Source organism: Geospiza fortis, unplaced genomic scaffold, assembly GCF_000277835.1.
Source record: "Geospiza fortis unplaced genomic scaffold, GeoFor_1.0 scaffold217, whole genome shotgun sequence".
In the NCBI taxonomy this organism is placed as follows: domain Eukaryota; kingdom Metazoa; phylum Chordata; class Aves; order Passeriformes; family Thraupidae; genus Geospiza; species Geospiza fortis.
In genome coordinates this window covers 841,694-864,706 of record NW_005054392.1, presented here as the reverse complement: position 1 = coordinate 864,706, position 23,013 = coordinate 841,694, and the positions used below count along the sequence as shown (strand labels likewise).

Sequence of the window (23,013 nt, the reverse complement as noted above, 5' to 3'; positions counted from 1 at the left end):
GGCCAGCGCCCGCAGCATCCCCTGCCTTGGCGAGAGCGCACTTGGATCCTTCGGGAAGCATCTCCCCAAGGAGACCACGAGCTCCGAACCTGCCCCTCGGCACCCAGGGGAATTTCAGGTGGCCCACGCGTGTTACCCGCGCCCTCGTGCTGCCTTCTGTCTTCTCCCCTTGTGGCACTTTGCCCTCCCAGCTGGGGTGGGTATTCAGTCCTGCGTGGGCACAGGGTTCCCTATACAGAACTTTCTATATCGGATTGTCTTTCCTTCTCATCATCTTTTGTTCTTTCTTAACTTCCACCTCATATCTGGACGGGGTTTTTGCTTCAGTAGTCTTGCACGGGAGAGATTCACTGTTAAGTCTGCAAGGCACTTTGCAGTACGACTTGTCCATCTCTTCCTACAACTCTCCAGCCCACACCCCTCATCTACTTTTTGCTTCATTGCTGAAGGATATTTCTGTAACAATTAATAATGGGTCCCCTGCTGTGGAAACTAAGCAAAAATAAAACCAAAGCAAAACTAAATGAGCATAAAAGTTCTTGCCTGCTATGAAGGGAGAGGAAAGATACTAGGAAAAATAAACACCATATTTTATTTTTTTAAAAAACAAAGAAACAAACAGACCAAACAAACAAAAGTACAAATCAAAGAAAGGCAAATAACAGGGCAGGGTTTGCACAGGAATCTGGCTCCACACCTGCTTCTGCCCAGACACTGGCTTTGGCATGCTGCCACACAGCTCCATGGCTGAGCCCATGGAGGACTGGCACAGAGTGGCTCCAAAGTCTCAGGCTACATCTCTGCTGCTGGACATACCTTCTTCTGGGACTCTAGCCCTACTCACCACTCTGGCCCTCCTGGCCAAGCAGCTCAGGGTCCCACAGCCCACAGGGGCATACTGGCCACGTCCTCACTGGTATCAGCGAATTCACAGTATCCTTTGTGCCCTGCGCGTTACATATGTGCATTTTCATAGTTTGCAGCATCCAAAATGAGGTGCAGACTGTGGTAACTGATGAGCTGAATGTGTGTTCACAGCAGAACACTGTAGGCTACATTCCCTGTGATGTTACAGTGGGATGGTGTTGGAGAGCTCTGTAGGACACAGGGAGCCAAACCTGGCAGCTGCTTAACCATAGTGGGTACAGGGCAGCCTCCTGCAGAACCACACCTGGGTTTTGTTTCATTGCAAAGTGGTCACTGCTCTCTGTAAGGAAGCCTGGGAGCAAGCTGAGACTGGAGCAGCCACGCACAAGGTAGGGACTGTAGTCCAGAACTGAAGCAGGAAGCCACACTGGGACAAGCAAAGAGACTCCTGAGTTGTGTGCATCTCCATAAGGCTGTCTTTCACCACTCCTGGAATATTTCCTCCTAGAACTTAACTGCTATAGCTTGGGAGAGGCTTTCAAAAACCAAACACCATTGCAAACAGAAGGAGTCTCTAGATTACAGGGTTTCAGGAGGCTTGAGTTAAGGCACATCTGTAATACTACATTTTTAGTAGATTGCAGTCCATTGCAGCCTCCTGGCTTTGCATCACACCAGGCATCACTGGTCACTGTACCCCTCATTGCTCTGAACACTGTACCCCTCCTGCTTGAGCATCACAGCTTCATTATCCCCTTTCAGCTTTGCTTCTCTCCTTCCTAAGTGGCATTCTCAAGGATGTGGTTCCCAGTGCAATAGCATCAGTCATATCGTGAGGAATGGAATGCCAAAGTGCAGCTTTGAAAGGCCTTTTCTGGATTATGAATCAAGGACACCAGCTGCTTCTGAGAGAAAGTACACTTCACTAGCAAAGCATGACAGCTAGAGAAAATAACCAAAAACAACCACACTGAGAGGTCTGGATATTCAGGTCAAAAGTTTTAGGAAGTAGACCTGAGTAAAGAGTATCTATTAGAGTCAGGGATCTCAGCATGATGGAAATCCAAATCCTGCCTGTTATCTGCAGCAAGAGCTGTTCTGTGTGACTAAGGTATCACTGTACATAGGGGGCATTTGGGAATTGCAGTGGATGTAGTTAGTGGAACAAGGTAAGGTGACTGTGCCAGCACTTCCTGACAAGAATGTCTGAGCTTGCCCTAAGAGAAAATGGTACCTGGCGAGGCAGGAGGAATGGCCTCAGCATGCCCCTCCAGCACCCACACAGCCCCCCTCATCCCCCAGCTGGTCATGGGGGGCAGAGGGATCCCCCATGGAAGCTGACATTACTCAGTAGTCTCAAGCCCAATTGCTGCTTTTTAAATCACAGCTCTGAAAAGGGAAAAACCATGGCACTTACTAACTGGAGGCAAAAGAGCATATAGGTGTATTGGAAAGGGTGAATCTTTGCAGAGTACACAAATCTGGAAAGGGTTTTATTTTCCTCAGTTATTTCTTCATTGCTTGCTCTATGCAAGTGCATCCAGGAGAGACAGAGGTTTGAACATGCAAGGGTGCAGCCATTTGTCTGGATGAAACTATCCACCATGCTCACCTGTATAGGCTGTACAGTCTTGGAGGTTTTTCTTTTAATAGACAGAATTCCATTGAGAATGTGGATTACTCAGGAAACAACCAAGATACCATACTGCAATGAGTATGGACTTATTCCTATGGCAATGGGAAAATTGTTTCTTTGCAGGAAATTAATTTTCTGTAATTAGCCCAGCTGATATTAGTGCAACATTTAAGATTAAATTATGGTTTAAACCAAGACAAGGGATATTTGGGATTGCTGATTCTTTCTCTCTTGTTTATGCAAATGCTTCTCCTGCAGCCATATGAGACCAGACAAATAATCACTATATGATGGAAAATCCTGAGCAGAGAAGATGCAATGCTCCAGCAGTTTGTTTTCAGGATTTCTAGAAAACCCATTGAAACAGGTCTTCAGCTGGCACAGTCCAGCAGAGCTTCTTGCCTCACCTCCTTTCATTTTCTGTGGAGCTCTTTTATTTATGCCACCTAATGGAATAGCTTTTTGCCTTTGGTGAACAAACTTACTGACTCTTGACTTCAAGAATGTTTGTCATTGATGCAAAGGAAAGATAGTTGCAGGCTGTGAGATAAAAATGGTATTCCCAATGGTTTGTAGGGGCAGGTTTACAAATGGAGGACACAGGCAGGCAGAGACATAGAAAGGAAGAATTTTAGTGAGCCAAATTGTCAGAAACTTATGAGCAATTTCAAGGGCTCTGTACAGAGAGTTTCTCTCCTCTGTAATTCTCTCTAGCACTGGCTGCAGCTCACTTGAATACAAGCAAGCAGGATTCAGCCCCAGCTTCAGCCCAGGTGCGGCAGCATGGGCTGCAATACAGGCATGGCTCAGCACCCAGCAGCTAAAGCCACATCTGCTGTGGAGTGTCTTCTACTCCATCTGCAATCACAGTTTCAGATCCAAGGGAAAATATAGCAGCCTTTTACTAAGTTCCAGTGACATTTGCTTTATTTATGCATGAGAAAGGAGGAATGCCACATTAAACACTGCCAAGAAGTTTCTGACCACTTACTCTAATGGCAACCACCATTCCAAACAATTTTGTTTAAAGGATCTGAGACCCTTCTTTTGTAAATGTTTTGCACTGCTTTAACACTAAACCTGCACAAAATGCTAGGAATATTGAAATGCATAAGCCTAAGTGTCTATTTTACTCCAAAATTAACAGAAACAGTTTAAAGTATGTTAAAAATGTAATTATTTTGAAGTGTACAATTCTGTTGAAGGCCACTGATGGAGAGAAAAGAGACTGAAAGAGAGACAGGAAATACCTTCCAGCAATGTAAAACTACATGCACCTGGTAACCACTCCTTTTCCTTGCTGGCTGCCTATTTCAGTGTGAGCTATAGGTTGGTAGAAGCACAAATAGCTGCATCATGTAAAATAAATGCTCATTTTTAAAAAAGACAGCATAGAAGATATACTTGTTACGGGCAAATCACAAGTAGCCAATAGTTTATTTGCTAAATTAAGTCATAAGTAGCCAATAATTTATTTGCTGAATTTTGCCTTTTGTCCTGGTTTACTTGCCTGGAAACAGTTTCTTTAATGTAATTGTTAATTGTTTACATTTATATGTTTTGGTAACCCTCCCACTTAAACCAAAAGACAGATTTCTGGTTTTATAATAACAAAATGGTTTAGGCATGTGTTCTTGAAGATATGAGGGGTATTTACCCAATCCAACTTCTAGGTAGAGATTCAAAAAAAAACCTGCCAGAAGAAAATGAAAACCTGCTTAAGTTAAATGAAAATGCCAGATGAGCATCAGTGGAATCAGGATTCTTGTATGCCCATCTGGTAGACTCATTGAAACAAAAACTAAAGAAGAGGAGATTATGTCATTAAAGAATGCTGCAAACAAACAAGGAGTAACTAAAGCTTTTTAGGCAGCTGTAGAGCTGGCATGACTTGTTTCTTGTGTTATGCCTGAAAACATGTATTTTCCATGCCATTCTTCTACAGCAACGTCAGTGTTCAGTGTTAAGATCATCACCGGTTGAACTCAATGATTTTAAGAGTCTTTTTTGAACTAAATGATTCTCTGATTTTATGACTTTTATGGACAAAGTGCCCAGCACTACTTCTGTTAAGCTCCATTTTAGCAGATCCTCCTGGATGCCAGATGACCACTAGAGCCACTCTACCACTCCCCTCCTCAGCTGGATGGGAGAGAAAATATAGCAAAAGGCTCATGTGTTGAGGTGAGAGTAGGGAGAGATCACTCCACAGTTACAGTCATGGGCAAACAGGCTTGACTTGGGAAAATTAATTTATTACAAATCAAATCAGAGTAGGGTAATGAGAAATAAAACCAAAACACCTTCCCCCTACCCCTCTCTCCTTCACCAGCTTACCTTACTCAGATTTTCTCTACCTCCTCCCCCAGGGCAGCACAGGGACACAGGAAATGAGGCTGTGGTCAGTTCAGCCCATCATCTCTGCTGCTCCTTCCTCTTTAAGAGAAGGACTCCTCACACTCCTCCTCTGCTCCAATGTGGGGTCTCCCCTTGCCCCTTCCCCCCAGAGACACTTTTCCATTAACTTCCCCAGTGTGAGTTCTTCCCACAGGCTGCATGAATTGCTCCAAATATCAGTAGATATTGATATTGGGTCCCCTCCACAGGATACAGTCCTTGAGGAACAGACTACTCCAGTGTTCTGGGGCTGGATCACAAGTCCTGCCAGCAAACCTGCTCCACTGTGAGCTTCTCTCTCTCCCCATGGGTCCACAGTTTCTTCCAGGAGCCTGTGTCAGTGTGTGCTTCCTAAGGGGTCTTCACCAGGAGCTTCAAGGGAATCCCTCCTCTGGTACTTGGTACCTTCTCCTTCTGCTTCTTCACCAGCCTGGGTGCCTGCAGAGCTGTTTCTCTCATACATTCTCATCTCTCTGGCTGAAGTTGCTGTTGTGCAATTTTTTTGCCTTCTTAAACACGTCATCCCAGAGGTGCTGCCACTGTCACTCATGGGTTCAACCCTGACCACTGGCAGATCTGTTCTTGAGCTGGCTGGCATTGGCTCTATCAGATGTGGTAAAGCTTCTAGCAGCTTCTCACAGAAGCCACACCTGTAATTCTGCCACTCCTTGGCACATACCACAATAGAGAGTGGCAGTAATGCTGCACCTCTCTATCAAACTGCTTCAGCTTCTGGAGCAAATTAATACTTTCCTTTGAGTGTTTATGCATATGGAGAGAGCTGTATTAATCTACCATGCAGTTTTGTCAGAACAGTGAATGTAATAATGCCATGTCATGATCCCCTATTCCTCATCTCTTGGTGAGACTGAGTTGATATAACTCAGCCATTGCTGCCTTGCCAAACACCTTTCAACACTGCAACTAGCCAGCACTAAAATAGCAGAATATAAGTGCTACTTATGAAAATCTTTGCAAAATTTGTATTTAAAGCCTCACGAACAAGTTCCCCGTGTTCCTGCCTGGTGTCACAAAACCCAAGTCCAGCAGCATGTCAAACCTGAGTGCTGTTGACTGCCTGAAGCATGCAATCCCCAGTGGTACAGGATCTCTGCCAATGTGATGCCTGGACATCAGTGTTCACACCCTGGGAACTGTCAGGAGAGAGACAGATTGACACAGGCTTTGATGATGAGCGCCATCAGAGATGCAGCACTGTCTGTCCAGGTTCAAGGCTATTTCAGCTGCTAAAGCTCAGTCAGCACAATGAAGTGTTGAGTCCTGAAAGCTTCATCACGGCAAGCAGCGGTCTACTAAAAGGTGTGTCAGTTTGGCCTCTCTTACTATGGGTTCTTCCAAATAAAACATGACTGTGGCTGCTTCTAAAACAGGAAAAATGCCTCATCCCTCTGTACTGAGCCCTCCGCAGTGGAAGAGCACTGAACTGGAAAGGCACATGGAGGGATTCTAAGCTGCTATTCCCGCAAGGTGCTTGTACCCCCCACATTGCAGATGGTGGTATCTTTGAGACATAAGAAAAAAAAGCTTCCAGTAGAGACTTGATAAGTTTGAGGTTCTACACAAAACTCTGACTTTTGCCAATTTGCCAAAATAAGCAGAATTTTGTGACATCTCTGGGGGTAGAGGCCATCTGAGTTGCATGGACAGGCCCTGCAGCACAGCCTATCTACATGATGAAGAGTTTAGGACTTCCAGACCCCCATTTTCACCTTCCTCTCTTTACCTCCTACAGCAGTCAGCTACTCTGACAGAAACTAGGAGCTTGAAGGACACAGTCCAGGTGGGGTTATCCTTATTGCTCCTCTTTGTCTGATGAGACCATGGCCAGCAGCTCACAGCAGTGATTGCAGGGACACTCGTATGCTGCTGGCACAGGGAGAGTGACTGGAATGGGAACAGAGACATAGATGGGGAGCTCTGGTCCTGTGAGGAAAGAGCTCCCACCAAGGTCGGCAGTCACAGGATTCTGAGAGGATGTTCTTTGTGAATTTGAGAGCCTCAGAGGATTCATCTCCCAACCAATAAATGTCTGCTGGGCCCTTATTAACTCCACTGATTTACAAAGTTGTCCAAGCTTGTTTGCCCTAACACTCCCTTTGCCCCACCACTAGAAGCGAGTGACAGCCTATTCCTAATTGGCACCTCCATGAAACTCATGATCCTGGAAACTTAGGAGTGAGAAGATAACTGTAATTTTAGAGCAGTAGAGGATATTTGTTCTCAGAGATCCTTCTGTTAAAAGAGAAGACTATTGTTACTGCTCTATTTGGCAAGAAAAGAATTAGGATTGATCACAGCTTAGGCTCACTGTTTCCTTAATGACTACAACTGCTTTGCTCTCACAGTGTTTTTTTAGGGATATTGTTTACTCCAGCTTCAGCCCTACTCAGGATACTTGGAATTCAAATAAACTGCATTGCATTGCATTTTCTGGCAGGCACCCAGTGCAATGAATTTCAAACTAGTGTTTGATTTTGACAGCTACAAGGCAGAGAGTCATCTCACTAGTCAAGACTAATTCTTCCAGTTGCTACACAGCATGACCCTATGAATTTACTGTCAGTCACATTGCTGAGTTCACATTATCCCTCAGTAACTGTACTCTAACAACATGGTAAAGTGCAGACCGTGATCTGCAGAGTGAGGCGACTTTGCTTCTGTGGTATTTAAGACCTGAAATTAACTGTGGGTGTATCTACTAATATCTGGAAGAAAGATAAAGGATTTTCAACCTTTAGGGTGACTTGTGTAGATTCAAAATATTTGTGGTTGCAGATCTTAAAAAGATAATTGAAAAAGTGTGGAACAGACATGATTTTTCATTAATTAAATCGAAAAGAAGAATAAATTAACCTTCTGGGGTCAAGAAATCATCCCCAAAATATTATCCACCATCTCCCTCCCCGCCCCCTCGCAATGTTATATATATTTTCAAGTCAGGGTTTCTCAAAGAGCTTTACAAAATGCTCATAAAGAATCACACAGACCTATTAAATTCTCTGGCCCATGCACAGAGCAGGCTATTTAAGGCTACCTTTAAAGGGGCATCCTGGCCAAGGCATCCTCCCTCCTGCTCATTTTGCATACAGCAGTTAGCCAAAGCCTCACAGGTTCCTCACATGCTCCAAGCAAGTCTCCAGCAGCACTGAGATGTTTGTGCTTCCTCATCTTCAGAAAGGGCCCTCCTGCTGAGCAGCTCCATTGCCTAAATCTTCATGTCAGCCTGGTGACTGGAAACAATGCTGCCATTGCACAAGCAGATCCTCAAAACATGGAAGGGTTGTGCCTGATTTCTTCATGAATGGTCTTCCTGTCACCAGGGCCATGAGGAAGGCCAGACCCATGTGCAGCCCTGGCTGCCACCTTACAAGAGCTGGCCGCTCCTGAGCAGTTCAGCAGCAGGCACTGTTGATATTTGGCTCTTAGGACTTGTCACCTGAAGGTTTCCCTGGGATGGATGGCCCCAGAGTGGCCCAGTGTTGCCTGGCTGATATCACAGGGGCAGCTCGGAGGGCAGAATTGCCCCTGGGCACACCTGGGGCTGCCAAATGGTGTTGGAAGACATTACCAACACAGGGCAGCTGTGCCCATGCCCCAGGCACAGAGGATGCTCTGTTGAACGTGACACTACCATGCTGCGAGGGGTGCAGCTCTCTTGCTGTTGCCTCAGAAGAAAGTTTTTTCAATGCATGGTGGCTCTGCATACTTGAAACACCAGTTTGGAAACACAGCACAGGGCAAAACTCTTCTGGGGTATTTGTGTCTTTCAGGGTGTTCTATCATTAAGCTTTGCATTTATGAAGCTCTCTCTCTACTTCAGGGACAAGGTACCTTTATCTGAGACATGTGGCATGGGACTGTGGATTATGGACTGTTGGGATGCAGGTACCACAAAGGGAGAAGGAACTCAGCCTGTCACAGGAAAAACTAGTAGTGGTTTGAGCACAGTGCAGCAGCCAGAGTCACCTCTGAGTCAAAGGGACCTGCATTTTCCTCCCCTTCGGTGGGAGGACAGAATATAAGAAAATAAAGATAGTGTAGAAAGTAATCTTACCCCTACGGAGCTGCAGCTGGGACAATTATCAAAGATTAGGAACAGGCCTGACTTTAACAGGCCACAGCTGTAACCAGTGAGAAGAAGAGTGCTATAAAAGAGTGGGGTGGTGGAGAAGGGAACTGGAGTTGGTTGGCTGTTTTGTGAAAGAGTTAGTGCTTGGAGGAACTGCCCATGAGAAACACCAAGAAGGTATGAAACTTTTGTGATAGTAGACAACAGCATGGAACCTCTGCAGTGAAATGACAACACCCTTCTGTTCAGAATTGTAAGAACCCTGGAATCCAAGTAGCATTTTCAAAAGGTCTTTTCCAACTGCGTGTGCTACCCTGTCCTCTCCAGTGCTATTGCTTTGTTTTCCTTCAGTTTTCCTTTCCCTAATCATATTTCCTCCCTTTTTATCAACTTTTCTCTCCTTATCCTCAAATAGCATCTCACCATTTCTTCATTCTTGTGGTCACTGCATTCCTTCCTTTTCTTTCCCACATCTTTCTTAGCAATTAATTACTCCAGGGACAAAAAGTAGAAAGAGGTTGCTGGGCTTTTCTTCTCATTATCAATAACTCAAACACCTCCCTACTCTTTCTCACCCTCTCCCATCATCACCAATTCATCCAACTTCTCTACATATCGCATCCTGAAACTGCTGTGCCATAACTCTTGGATGACCTCTCTTGGAGGGCACAACTTGGAGATCGTTACCTTTTAACCACAGCCTCACTAACTCTCACCTCTCACACTGGTGCCCATCTGATTACCTGGCTTCTTTATTTCATTGATTTGCCCCGCAGCTGTGGTCTGTATTTCATACAGAAATTAATCCACTGGAATGGATCTCACCTTTGCCATGGATGATCCCCTCACTGGTCTGCTTTAGCACTGCCCTTTGTGTTTGACTGGTCAATACCAGATTCCTCTGAGTCCCTTCTACCCTTTTCCTGCATATCATCTTTCACTTATGCTGACCTCTGGATGACTGTTTCTATGTCTCTGCTTTCTTACCTTCCTCAGCCTCCCTAAAATCTGTCATTTCTTCTCACATCCCTTCACAGCCCTTCTCCTTTCCAGTCTTGTCCTCTCTTGCACCTACTCCCTTCAGAGCATTACCTCCAATAATTTTCTTAACTCTATTTTTGTCCTCTTGCTTCCTAGCACTCACTGGCTATACCTCATCAAAGGCTTCTCTTTTTACCTTTCAGACTTCCCTAGTTGACCATTCTCAGCCTCTGTCATCCTTCAGCCCTTGATGTTGCCTTGCTTTCTCCTGAGTAGATTTTCTGCAAGTGACAAATTGCTCTGAAGGGCTGATGTCTGCTCAAGCCTCATCTCTTTAACAAGGTACCCAATTCTCTCATTTCTGACCCTTAGAAAAATGGCTCCTCTTCCTTCCGTCCTTCCTTCTTCCAGCCCCAGCTTGGAAAAGAGAAGAGTATCATGATGTGTCTGCCATGGAAAACTCAAGAAAAATCCAGTGGAACTCAGGAAAATTGTGACGTGAAACTGCCTTAATGGCATCAACTTCATCTTCACTTTGAACAAGAACACCTGTGCAGACAGAGATGAAATTTAACAAATTCCCTTTGCATTTATACTTCCAGGTAATCTAGATAACCTCCACAGGCCTTTGAAAAACCCTTACCACATCACAGTCATTTCTCAGCAGTCTCTGGTGCTGTGCTCTTGTACGTCTTTCCTTTTTCTGCCTGTACTTCTCGGCAGGGGTAATCTCTTTTCTCTTGCTGCATGAAACCTGGAGGAACCAGACCACCCCTGTTGGACTCTGGCAGCACCAGAACAAACAAGGTCTACAGCAGGTCTACCTCAGAGTAAGGGCTGCAGCACTCCATCCAAGCTGCCCTGCAACGGGAACAGCCATCAATTTTCTGGGAGATGAGGCTGTCTGGAGTAAATCTGCTGCTGCAAGTCAGATGCAGAATTCAGTATTTCCTCATACTTGGAATACTTGGCACAGTGATTATGAAAACAAATGGCAATTAACTCTTTTTCTAAAGAAGTGGGTACAAAGATAATTTTGATGCAAATTCTTTTTAGAAACCAATATTCCCCATGAGAATGCTGGCATTTAAATGCATTTTAAGAGCTAAGAAAAACACTTAATTAATTCTTTGTTGCCAGACAGGAACACTCTGTTTCAGATTTGTCTCAAAAACTTCCTGAGCAAGTGAGTTGGCCTTGTTAACCTCACTCTTAGCTGTGGTTAGCTTCTGCTAGGTGCCAATAGTGTTTTGAGCCTATTGATTGCTTTTCAGGATAGGAAAGAGACTGATGTTTTGAATACACAGCAGAACTTATCTTCACTGTTCAAAAAGGACATGTAATTGAAACAGAGATAAGTCTATTGTTTTGAAATAAAATAGGCAGAAAATTATTTTTCATTTCTTTTTCATGAGGACACTGAACCACTCATTCCAGTTCAATAGGTCAAAATTTTTGCCACCCTTCATGGGTTTTACTATCCTGAGCATATGATTTTGCAGCATTCACTGGAATGGTGTAAAATTGAAGGAACTGAATCTTCACTAATCAGTGTTGTCAGCACCTAGATGGCTAACCAAGGGAATCTGTTACATTCAACACTGAAGGGATTTTCAATGGGTCCATTACAGCTTCTCAGTTGAGGTGGTGGGAAATTAGCCTTAGGATTAACAGGGTCTGGTAAAACTGCCCACTAGAATTGTTCCAAGTCCCTAAAAGGGCAATTGAACATAAATGCATCATCTCTAGTTCAATGAGTCCATCAGCTGGAAATCACCACTGATCAGAAAAGTACTGTAGGAAACAACTGCTATACATTTGCTCTATTCTTCTCCTCTTCCCTAGGCATCAGCCTTTAGCCATTCCCAAAGATAGAACACTGACAAAACAGGATCTAGGTGAAACTCTGGTTTCACCCAAAAAAGACATTTCTGGCACTGTGACATGTGTTGCCACTACAGAGAGCAGCTACTCAGGTCAAACAGTTTCAGAAGAAAGCTCGTGTAAGGGCAAGAGTCAAAATGTCATCCCATCCACATCATCAAGGAAAAGGATCTACATGAACTTCCACCAAATAACTGGACCCCAACTGCATCTTTCCAACCCAGAAAGAGCATGAACAAGGGCTGCTCTGAGGCAAGCACTCCCTGCATCATGCAGAGAAGGCAGTTATCCTTCCTCCCAAACTAGAGCTGAGCAAAGCTAAGGAAGATGCTATGTTTTTAATCAAGTACTGTTCAGTATGAAGTCTTAATCCTGAGTACATCCATAATGCAGCTAGACAAATCTATCCAGCTTCCAGTTATCTACTAAACATGACCTAGCATGATCCAGACTGGACTTAACTTGTGTATATAAGCAGAAAGCCATGAGAATGCTCTTTCCGTGCAGCCCATTGGTGTGCAGCATCCTGGTAACACATGTCACTGCAGACACCCTTATGTACCCCTGCTGCTCTGTCACAGCCTCACAGAGAATAGATTCAGGTTCAACATCTGAGACATTTGTCCCCAAGGCACTGTGGGGTTTGGGTCCCTGCTGTCCAAACGGCTTCCTGCTACTGCAGTGCAATGATTGCAGCTGACAAGTCAACTCCATGTCAAGGCAGCAGTGGTTTGGGTGCCAGGAGAGTCTTCCCCGGGAGCTTGCATGAGCCTAAGATTGCCAAGAGGTGTGTGGAGCCCAGCATGGCAAACCCCCACACAGGAATCAAGCTGAGCAGCTTCTGGCCCATGGGGACACCAGTCAAGTTCAGGTTGGACAGGGCTTTGAGCAGTCTGGTCTAGTGGAAGGTGTCCCTCCCTATGACACAGGAGCTGGACCTGGGTGATCTCTAAGCACCCTTCCAACCCAAACTGTTCTATCATTCAGTGCCTGCTGGGACTGGGGCAGAAACATGAGGCAAACACTCCTCTCTCTCCCAATCATTAGCTTCCCAGTAATCCAAAGAACATCACTAGCATCTGCCGGGCACAATGATCCTCATTTTTTGTACAATGATTCTGTTCTTTGATGCGTCTTAGGTGATGATATTTTGGCTTAATTACATTGTGCTGGTACCAGACAGTCTGGGACCACTAAGATTCCTGAGTGCGAGGTGCTGTGGCCTGAGGAGCTGTCATGCTGATCCAGGATTTCCTCTGCAAAACAGGGAGGAGATAATACACATTCCAAACTCTCCAATCCAAAGGATTTTGTGAAATTCCTTCAGTTCTAGCTCACTGACAATACCTTAAGCTCCACCATCTGGTGAATGGCTAAAGTGCAGGGAGAGACAACGCTCCGAATCAAGACAGGAATTTTCAAGACAATACTACTAAAATAGAAAAATGCCTGATTCTTCAGGAGAATCCACTGATCTTCAACAAACTGTCGAAAAAAATAGTTTTAAAAGGCATCAAGTAGTTTTATCATGTTGGATTCCATTTTCTTCACTTGATATAAACTGTTGTGCTATAAAATAGACTTTAAATTTTAAGAAGTTTTCTCTCTTCTCAGTAGTGGCAGTGAGCACACATAAATCAAAATCAGTCTGATCATAACCACAGGCTGAATCATGGGATGACTCTAGGATGTTGTGAGAGAGCAGGAAGAAACAGGGCAATGGCCCAAGAAGGTGCTTTTCAGTTGAAAATTGCCCTCTGAAGAGAGGTTTCTCACTAACTTGTGCTAACCAAGAGGACAAAGCATCCATTTCTGAAATCTCAAAGTTACTGAAGAACCTCAGGCAGAGATTTTTAAAACCTCATCTAGAGATACCACATCAAGCCAAAATCACATCAATATCTTTTTCCCATCTAAACTACAGCACCTACTGTTAGCCACAGTGAAGTGTCTCTGAAATGAGGCAAGCTACAGAAACACAATCTGTAATTTATGTATGGCTATAAATAAAGATGAAAGAGAGTTCCAGCTCCTTTTGGCACAATTTTTCAAAGTCTTTAATATCTTGCAGCTCAAACTTAACAAGACACTGTTCTAGTCCTGATGGAACTAGAGATGAGAAATGCTCCCAAATAACCTCAGTGAACGAGGTTGGAAGGAAGAGCCCGACAGAAAAACAGCAAGATCCTGTTCTCTTGTTGTAAAGTCCCCTAACTTTGTTGTTTTGGAAATTTTAAAGTCACTCACCAAAACCAAGAATAAGGATTATAAGAATATGGTAATACTTTCATCTACTAGTCTTATTGGAGAGAAAATGAAAATGCCTCTCTTTAAGGGAAATCCTGTAATGATCTCTAATAGTCAAGTCTACTTTCCATGTGGAATGAGGCATGAAGATCTGTCAGCACAAATGGAAACAGCTGGCCACCATATCTTGCTTAGGAAGACCAAATGCTTGGATCATTACATTTTACTTCTGTCCGTAATCTGACTTTCAATGTTCCACATCCACTGCTGTCAAGAGAAGGTGCTGTGAAACAGACCATAAAATGCATTGCACCCTGTGCTACCCTCACCCATCAAATGAAACACACTTCACACAGGATGACTGCCATCTCTCAGCCAAAGAACTGCTCCTCTTTCACTGGGAGAAGGCAGCAGATAGTGATGATCAGGTGAATGTCTATTTATGGGCAGTAAATTACTTTTCTCTTAGATATAGCCAAGCACAAAGTGCACTATTTAGAATATTTATAGCAGGAGAAGGGTTGTGAAAGGTGAGTGACCTGGTTTTGTTCTCACTATTGTGTGGAAACTAAACACAAATCCAGTGGATTCATCGTGGCAGAGGAAATCAAATTAAGGCTTGAAGGTCTACAAGACTTTACTGTTTAAAAAGAAGATACAATTAAATAACGATGTGGCACACATCCTCCTTCACTCCTATTTCCCCAGTCTGCCACCTCACCTCTACTCAGAAGAACTTAAGCTAGACCCAGCTATGCAAGGAAACCCCCGGGCTCACCTGCCCTGATGCAGAGGTCTGCTCAGGAGGATGAGCTGAATCCAAATCATTCCAGCATAGGCTCAAGTACTTTCTCAAAGTTCAGAGTTCTTGCTTATGAATTCCTCAAAGCAAAGTGTGTTCCTTGCACAACAAAATTTGTGGTGCCACGGGGGGGAGCTTGTAGCTTGCGCTGTGGCTAAAGCTCACCACTTCCAGATGAAAAGGACAGCTCAGCAGCATTAACTGCAGCCACTGCAAACGCTGCTCTGGAAAGGCTGGTTGAAAATCATGACACATGCACACACACTGCACAAACACTTTAATAAAGGTGTTCCTTTTCTATGTGATCTTAGGAGACACTCATTGACTTTGCCTTGAAAAAGCAGCCAAACCCATAACTTACAGCAGAACAGAAGTCTTACACAGTCTCTATCCACTACAGTTTGGGAGAAGACTGTGAATGCAAAAAAAGACCACATTTTCCACCAAATGCACCTGTTGATTTTCTTTGAACACTTGCAAGAGAGGGAAGCCATTCCATTACTTACACCTTTATGTTCCTCCCCACCAAAGGAAGCAAGATGTCCCAGGACAGTTCTAGGAAATACCTACTATTTTTACACATTATTTTCTAAATGGTGCTACATTTTACTGCATGTTTATTCATTTTTTGTGCTGGTACAAAGTGTGAGCAGGAAGGCATATGATTTTAATAACTTGCACAGCAGCTATTCAAATCCATTATAAAAACATACTCCTATGTAAAGACTTTTAATTAGGCAAGAAATGTGCTTCCTTTGGACAATGAGCTTGGTTCACAGCAATACCTGTGTAATTAATGCTTATTTATTAGAAAAGCATCCCTGAGTCACTAAATGGGGCTATTGACTCTGCTGCAAACCACTATGTCAGTCTGCTTTGCTACCTCTGAACATGTAAATCATCTACATCTAATAGGAAAACAAATGACCTGTCCTGATTCAAGGTGAAAAACAGTGCTCTAATGGAAAAAGCCCAATCCTGAGCAGCCATTGTGTTTGGTGCTGCAGGATGACAGTGTAGCAATCTTTTTTTTTTTTTCTTTAAACAATACTTTCTCATTACCTTAATAGGAATTCATGCTACTTGATTGTGAACCGAGCCCACTATTCACAGTATTACTATACATGACCAAAGGCCAATGTAATTAACAAAATGGATCAAACTCATTCTTTTGGAAGGGAAAAAAAAACAAAACGAGAGACTGATTTTGCTGGGGTTTTGGAGAGCTGGCTTGGTACAGAGTGTTACCTCTGTACGAATACATTTTAAACATAAAGAAATCACTGGCTAAAATACTGATGGCTAAGACAGCATTTTCAGTGGTAGTAACTTATACTGGTGGAAACTAAGTTACCAGTGATACAACATAAATCAAGGTAGTAGCGCATTAGTTTAAAGATATGTAAATATTTATTTGAATGCTGCAGCATAACAGCTATAATTTTTCACTGCTTTGATATCCAAGGATTTGTAGTACTACACAAATGTATTTTATCTGCTTCATTTTTTTGTTTTGGTACTTTGATTCAAAGAAAAGTAACTTCAATTTCTCTGTTCTGCACTGAGATAAAGGATCTTGTTTCAGTCCATAATGCTTTTCTTATTCTTTCTGGTCTGTCTCTGTCAGTGTTTGTTTTATGAGCACCAAACCCCAGACACTAGTACCTAGTGTCCAGCTCCCAGTACCCAAGCTCCCAGTCCTCTGCACATACACATCCCAAAGGTGCACCAGGCAACACTGACAGTGCACCTAGTGCCTCCATCCAGGACTCTGCAGAGCTTGAGCAGCACTGGCACTGCTACCACACCACTGGGACTTCTGCAACATGATCCCTTTTTCTAGCAGATTCCCATTGGGATTCTTGTTGGCATCTGGGAAAGCAGGCCCTACCCTGCATTTCCCATTTCTCAGGAGACTGCCAGAGTCATCGTGATTTTCTGTTGCTGGGACTGCTGTCACATTCTGCTAAGACCACAGGAGTCCTAAATAAGTAAACACAAATCTCCCTCTGACTTCCATCTAAAAAGCTTCTAACCAGGTGTACTGCTAAGTACTTTGCTCTATGGAGACTCATGCTCCCAGCAGTTTGGAAATGAGAACACTCAGGAGCAGACATTATTCAAATAAAAAGGTAAAGACTGACAGGAGGTGGGAGAAAGCTGAATTTCCCAACAAAAGCTCTGGCCTCAGTAGTGTGTGTTTCTGTAAGAGCTGTTTTCTGTTGCACCAAAAAGGCAGCTTTTGATTGCACGGGTCACAGTGAGGTGAGCAATACCTGGCTGCTCTGTGACTCTGAACACATTTCAGGTGCAGCAGGAGTGATGAGGTCAGAACAAGGAGAAACAATCAATTCCCATGCAGAGAGGCTCTACCTTAATTCCCAAACTACTTATGTCCTCAATTTTTTTCTAACAGCATCCAGAGCACCTCAGTTTCATACTTCATATGCTTTCTGCAAGACAATTATTCTACTTGATTATTATTATTATTATTTTGTGCTGATTGTCACAGAAAATTAAGTAATTAAGAAAAGTCTGCATTTAGGAACTCAATATTCTTTTCATTTATGCAGCTTCACAACAATCATATGAAGTCAAAAACAAAATATTAGTCCTGTTTATAGACAATGAGCTTTAATTGCTTATTGTGCTCTGTATCACAACAGTTAGTTTGCAAAATACAAAAATTTAAATTTAGCTGCTGACATCTATTTTCATGTCAAATCTCCTTTCCAAATATGCATCTTCTCTACATAGATATGTATATTCAGATGCATTCCATGAGAACACAAAGAAAAAAAAATTCTATCCCACTAGCTGAAAAGAAATCAGCTGCAGTGTCACAGTTACAGCGCAGGACACTGCCACTGGACTGATTCACAGAGAAGGAAAGGATTTTATCCTATTCCCTGCCTTTGATAGCATCCAAGAGGATTTGCATTCTGTGGAATGAGATGATGGTGATATAGATGGGCCCCCTCTCCATTCAGGATCATATGCACTAGAATACAATGAATAAATGCTTTTTGTGAGACGGTCTTATCCTAAACTGGTCACCTTTCAAGTAAAACAGATGATGCTTACTTACAATACTATAATGTTTTTAATAGGACACACCCTTTTCAGAGTTGATCTGCACCTCCAAGGCAGGACATACCTTTTATCAATTAAAGTAGGGCACCCCCTTTGAGTGTGTAATTATTGGCTTGTTGTACATCAGGTAATGAATCTGATTTTGTGGACAATGCTGTAAGTAGGCTGCCAGGGAGCCTGTCCTGAAGGGAATATGGAAAATGAAAGACACACACCCACACCACCCCAGGACCAACCTCCTATGGGGGAGTATACATTTTGATGTAGATCACAGCTTTTGAGTGTGGTGCACATGAGGGCCTGTGTGCTTATTTTACTCAGTCTACCACACAGATATTAATTAGAGGGTTTCAAAACGATTCACAGTCCCAATATTTACTGTGAGTACATGGTCACAACATGACCTGTAGTACTGTGAGCACCTCTGAAAGGACAGACAAGCAAACAGAATTTAATCCCTTCCTGTAGTGCACATGCACTACATGTAGCATACTACACGTACATGTAGCTACACGTACACATGGAGTGTATTCTTGGGCTTATGTGTCACAGCTGAACTCATCTAAGCAGGCTTGTTGCCTTCAAAAGAAGAGATCCTGCTCCCCAGCACAGAGAACTTCTGCTTCAGGCCACTGTCACCACTTCTTTCCAGATCATGCTCTGATACTCATCACATAATGAGTTTGTCCAAGTCACTAATCTGCTGCAGAACTATTTCTCCTTTTTTATCACTGGATTTGTTTTCTGCCAGATTAGTGACCTGAATTGACCCACTGTACAGTAAAATGGAACCAGCAAAGGGGAAAGGGGGAGCAGGAGCTGGGAGTGCAGAAGTGTGTGTAGGTTGCTAGGAGCAGGATGTCCTCTTTAAGTAGCAGTAAAAGTAACAGCAGATCTAATAGCACCTTTATAAACTGCCAAACAGGGAATTTACTTTTTGATGCTATACTGCTGCAGGATGGTCCTGGAGATACAGTGGGCTGGTCCTGGGGCCAAGATCTGCACTGCAGGGCACTGTGTTCTGCCTCCACATTGTGCTAATTCTCAAAGCTGTTTGGCAGTGTTGTATTGTTCTTGTGAGCTTATTCCCAGACTGTATGTGAATCCAGAATTGATTCAAGGCTGGTTTAAGCCATCCATGTGGCAGTTATTGACAGAAGAAAGCACTATAGCACACATTACATTTATTATTCTGAAACTTTAGGAGGGATGTAAATGGTACATCAGTCTCATGCAAGCCTGTCCTGCCTGAAATTTAACTATTTACTTGCTAGTCTAAGTACTCTTAGTTTGCACTTCAGTAAGAAAACATACTACTAACTAAGAGCAGGCTTTTCTCATTCTTTTTAGTCATAAAAGAAACTAAATCCTAATTTCCTTCTTCTTTACACTGGCTTCTGGCTACTTATTCTCCTAATAACCCATGCCTGCAATGAAAGTTCAAAGAAAAAATGGCTTTTCACAATTTCTTAGAAAGGTCAAAGACATCACTTCCAACTTAAATAAAAACCCAATGAAATATACCACTTCTGGCACACAGCAGCTCAAGCAGTAGTCATTCTCAATACCATATACTCAAAAATGTTACATATTCTAATAATAAATTCATAATAATTCATATTCTAATAAAATGGCAAGACATGTTCATTGGCAGACTGGAGGAGCCTAAGAGCCTCGCAGCTGAGCCCAAAGGGAAAGCCCTGCTATACTCCCAGCTTTTCCTAGCACTGAGTAGCTCCACCTTTACCAAGGACAGTTCACCTGTGAAACTGATCATAAGTTATTTAGTTATTGCAAGGAATTTTACCATTTACATTAAATAAAACTGTTACGACATCTGTTATGCTGTGAGACTCATGAAAACTTTAAAATTTAAAGAAAACAGAAATATTGAAAGAACTGTTAATCCATAATCTTTGAAGTTTTAATTAAGTTCCAGGAGAATTAAAAAAGGAGTAGGAGAGAGGATTGAAGAAAAGAGGGTGGAAAAGATGAAAAGAAAAAGGAAAGAATGATGGGAACAGAAACAGAAGGAAAGCACTACTTGATAGGTAGTTTACCAGGAAACTTGCAAGCAGAGATAGTCAAAAATGAAAAGGCATTCATCTGCTATTCTATTTCAGTGAGATGCTAAACTCCTCAAGGTCAGCTCAGAAAATAGCTTGAATTTTGCTGAATCTATAAACTCTGCAGATCAGGGATCTTTGCTACCCTCCGTTTTAATGTACCCTGATAACATTAACTATTATGCCTCTGGTACATTTTGTAAACATTCGAGGTACTGAATCTATTACTAAAAACACTGTACTATTCTCCTGCTGGAAGGCAACCCCCACTCTTGAGTTCTAGAGAATGCAACTCATAGTTAGGAATTTCGGTGATTTAAACTTCCACCCACCAGCACATGCAAATGACTGCAAGTACTGACAAGAGCAGAATCCGGACAGCCCTCGTATCCCTGAACATGCTCCCGCAGCTGTCAGGAGAGGCAGCAAAACGCCCTGCTGGGGAGCTCACTTACCTCATAGTTCTCTGCCTTATGAGGCTGCACAGCGAACAGATCCTTTACCTATTGCTTTCAGGTTAACAAACACAACAGATTAAAAAAAATATATTGAGGATGAGTATGCGAGAAATTAGGTAAACTAGGTGATAGCGAAGAGAGGTGTTGGAAATTAAAATGTCAGTTTTAATCCCTTCTTCTCTTACTGATATCTGTGGATATTACACAGGCAGTTAGTCAGCTCTGTTTTCTTTTTTTTTTGTGATCTCTAAAACAGTAGGAACTGCTGATGATAAATGTGCTTAGGGATTACATATTTGAGGAATATGTTTCACACACTTCGTGGAAGTGTGTGAAACATACTTCGCAATATACGAGTCTCTTAGGCCTCATTTTCCAATGCCTTGTTCCTTGTGCCAGATGTTTGTATCAGCATCTCACGAACGCAAACTGCATACGAAATAAGTTTCTGTGGGTTTTATGATTCATGTTCATTATCAACCAATAGGGAGTCACAGAGCAATATAAAATCAGGCTAAAGATTGCTTCAACAGGACAGCTAATTTATGGCAGTATTAAAACCTCCCTAGACAAGGTGTTAATATATTTGCCACGATTACCATTTTTTGCTAATAGGTAATGGCAATCCTTCTTGTTGCAAATAAAACACTTGTTATCTTCAAATCCACTAAGAACTTGGTGGTCCAGCTTTTCTTCGCCTTTGCCTGAGACTTCCATGGTTCTGACTGCCACTACTAAGTTTCCCTCTGCTACCTCTTCTTTAGGATGATGACCTCCAGCTCTTGAGAACTTTATCTTGTGCTTTCTTCCTTTCCGATGACTCTCTCTGCTCCTTCTGGAGTACTGTGCCTGTTTTTGCTTTCCAGAACCCTTTCCTGCGGCGTGCTGCTGAGGGCTCAGCCCGGTGTTGCTCCGGCCCCACGACCCTCCCCACGCAGAGCAGCTGACAACAGCAGGCACCTCACGGGAGCCTCACGACATTTCACAAACAGCCGCAATTCTTGACACTGTCTGTACGGGTACCTCCCTTAGTGCTTTCAAAGGCTGCATTCGCCTATTAAGAGTGACGGGCTCCTGCAGGCACAGCTCCGTACTCGAGCCTTATTCCGCAACGCCGAACTCGAGATCTCCCGGCAGCGGCGCTGCCCGGCCAGGGACAGCGACAGGGGCAGGGACAGTGACAGGGGCAGTGACAGGGGCAGGGCCGGGGCAGGGCCGGCCCCCTCCCGCCTTCTCCCCCGCTTCCTCCCGGCCCCGCCTGTTGATGTTTCACTAGCCCTGTCCTGCCACTGCCACTTTCCCTGTCCCTCTCCCTGCCACTGTCCCTGTCCCTGCCCCTCTCCCTGTTCTTGCTCCTGCCCCGGCCCGTGCCCCGCTCCCTCAGAGGGGTGAGCCGGACCCTGCCGCAGGCGGACAGGGTTCCCTTCTCCCTTTGCTGGTCCGTCCGTATAGGATTCGATGTGCCGTATCTGACAGGTCGGAGGGGGAAGATGGTTACTTCTATGCAATGTAGATATGTTTATGTTGTGTTTTCAGGCTTGTCTGCCTACATCTCCATGGTTCGGTGCCGTGGAAGTACGCGCTGCATTAGGTCCACACTTGAGCCTAGCCTACTCGTGATTCAAACCAAGAGAAGGAGTGTATATCTGTTTGATGTATTGGTGTATATCTGTAAACACACAGGGCATTGTGTTTGGTTTTTTATTCCAGTATCTATGCTGTATCTTGGTGACATCAGTTGTAAATTTGGTGGCTTTTTAAAAGAGTAGGAGGAATATTTTGGGTGCTACTTAGGAGAACTTTACAGTGGGAATAAAAAGATTTGCCACAGCACCAGGTGAGATCTGACCTCTAGAATTACGGAAGAGCTGGATACTTCTGCCTGAGCTTGAATCATAATCAGATACATCCTCTAAAATTGGTATAATTGTGAACCCAGGGTGTGAGATCACAGAGGGAAGAGTTGTGAGGGGTTTGTAGTCAACTTGTCTAGCCAATGTGAAGTTACTGATCAGTTACCTGACCAAATTTATTATGCCTTTTTTCCCTCCAGACTTACATATTTATTAGTGTAATTAAAGCAATACATTTCCAAGAAGCCTGGCAGAGGCCCTGAGCTGGCACATCCTGTGTTGCGAAGCAGGATTCATTCCTGGCCTTACTTCCTGGTTCCTGCTTCTCTTTATGAACTTCTGAAGAGAGACCTCCTTAGCTCTGATTTCAGAACGGGGATCTAGATCTTCAGACTCCTACAAAAGTGCCTGAATGCCTGGAGTGAGGTGTGCTAAAGAGAGCAGAGGGAGCTCGATATTTGGGTACTTTGCCTGTCCCTCTGAGAAAGGGAGTGCAGGCTTGAATTTGCCAGAAGGCTCATGAAGTGACAATGTAATGCAGGCTTGTGCTCTTGCTCACCTTCTACCCAGAAACTGTCACACTTCACACTGAAACTATAGCTTGGTAGCATTAAAGTTCTTTGTCACTGCTGGCTGTTT

General features: G+C 43.5%; 1 protein-coding gene across 1 annotated transcript in view; it reads right to left on the bottom strand.

Moving 5' to 3' along the window:
* Positions 1-21,238, bottom strand: part of FNDC1 (fibronectin type III domain containing 1) — an 84,280-nt gene extending 63,042 nt beyond the window's left edge. Inside the window, exon 1 of the mRNA XM_031060843.1 lies at positions 21,121-21,238. Within this exon, the coding sequence (XP_030916703.1) occupies positions 21,121-21,238 (118 nt within the window). The remainder of the gene's footprint in view (positions 1-21,120) is intronic.
* Between the last annotated feature and the right edge of the window lie 1,775 nt (positions 21,239-23,013).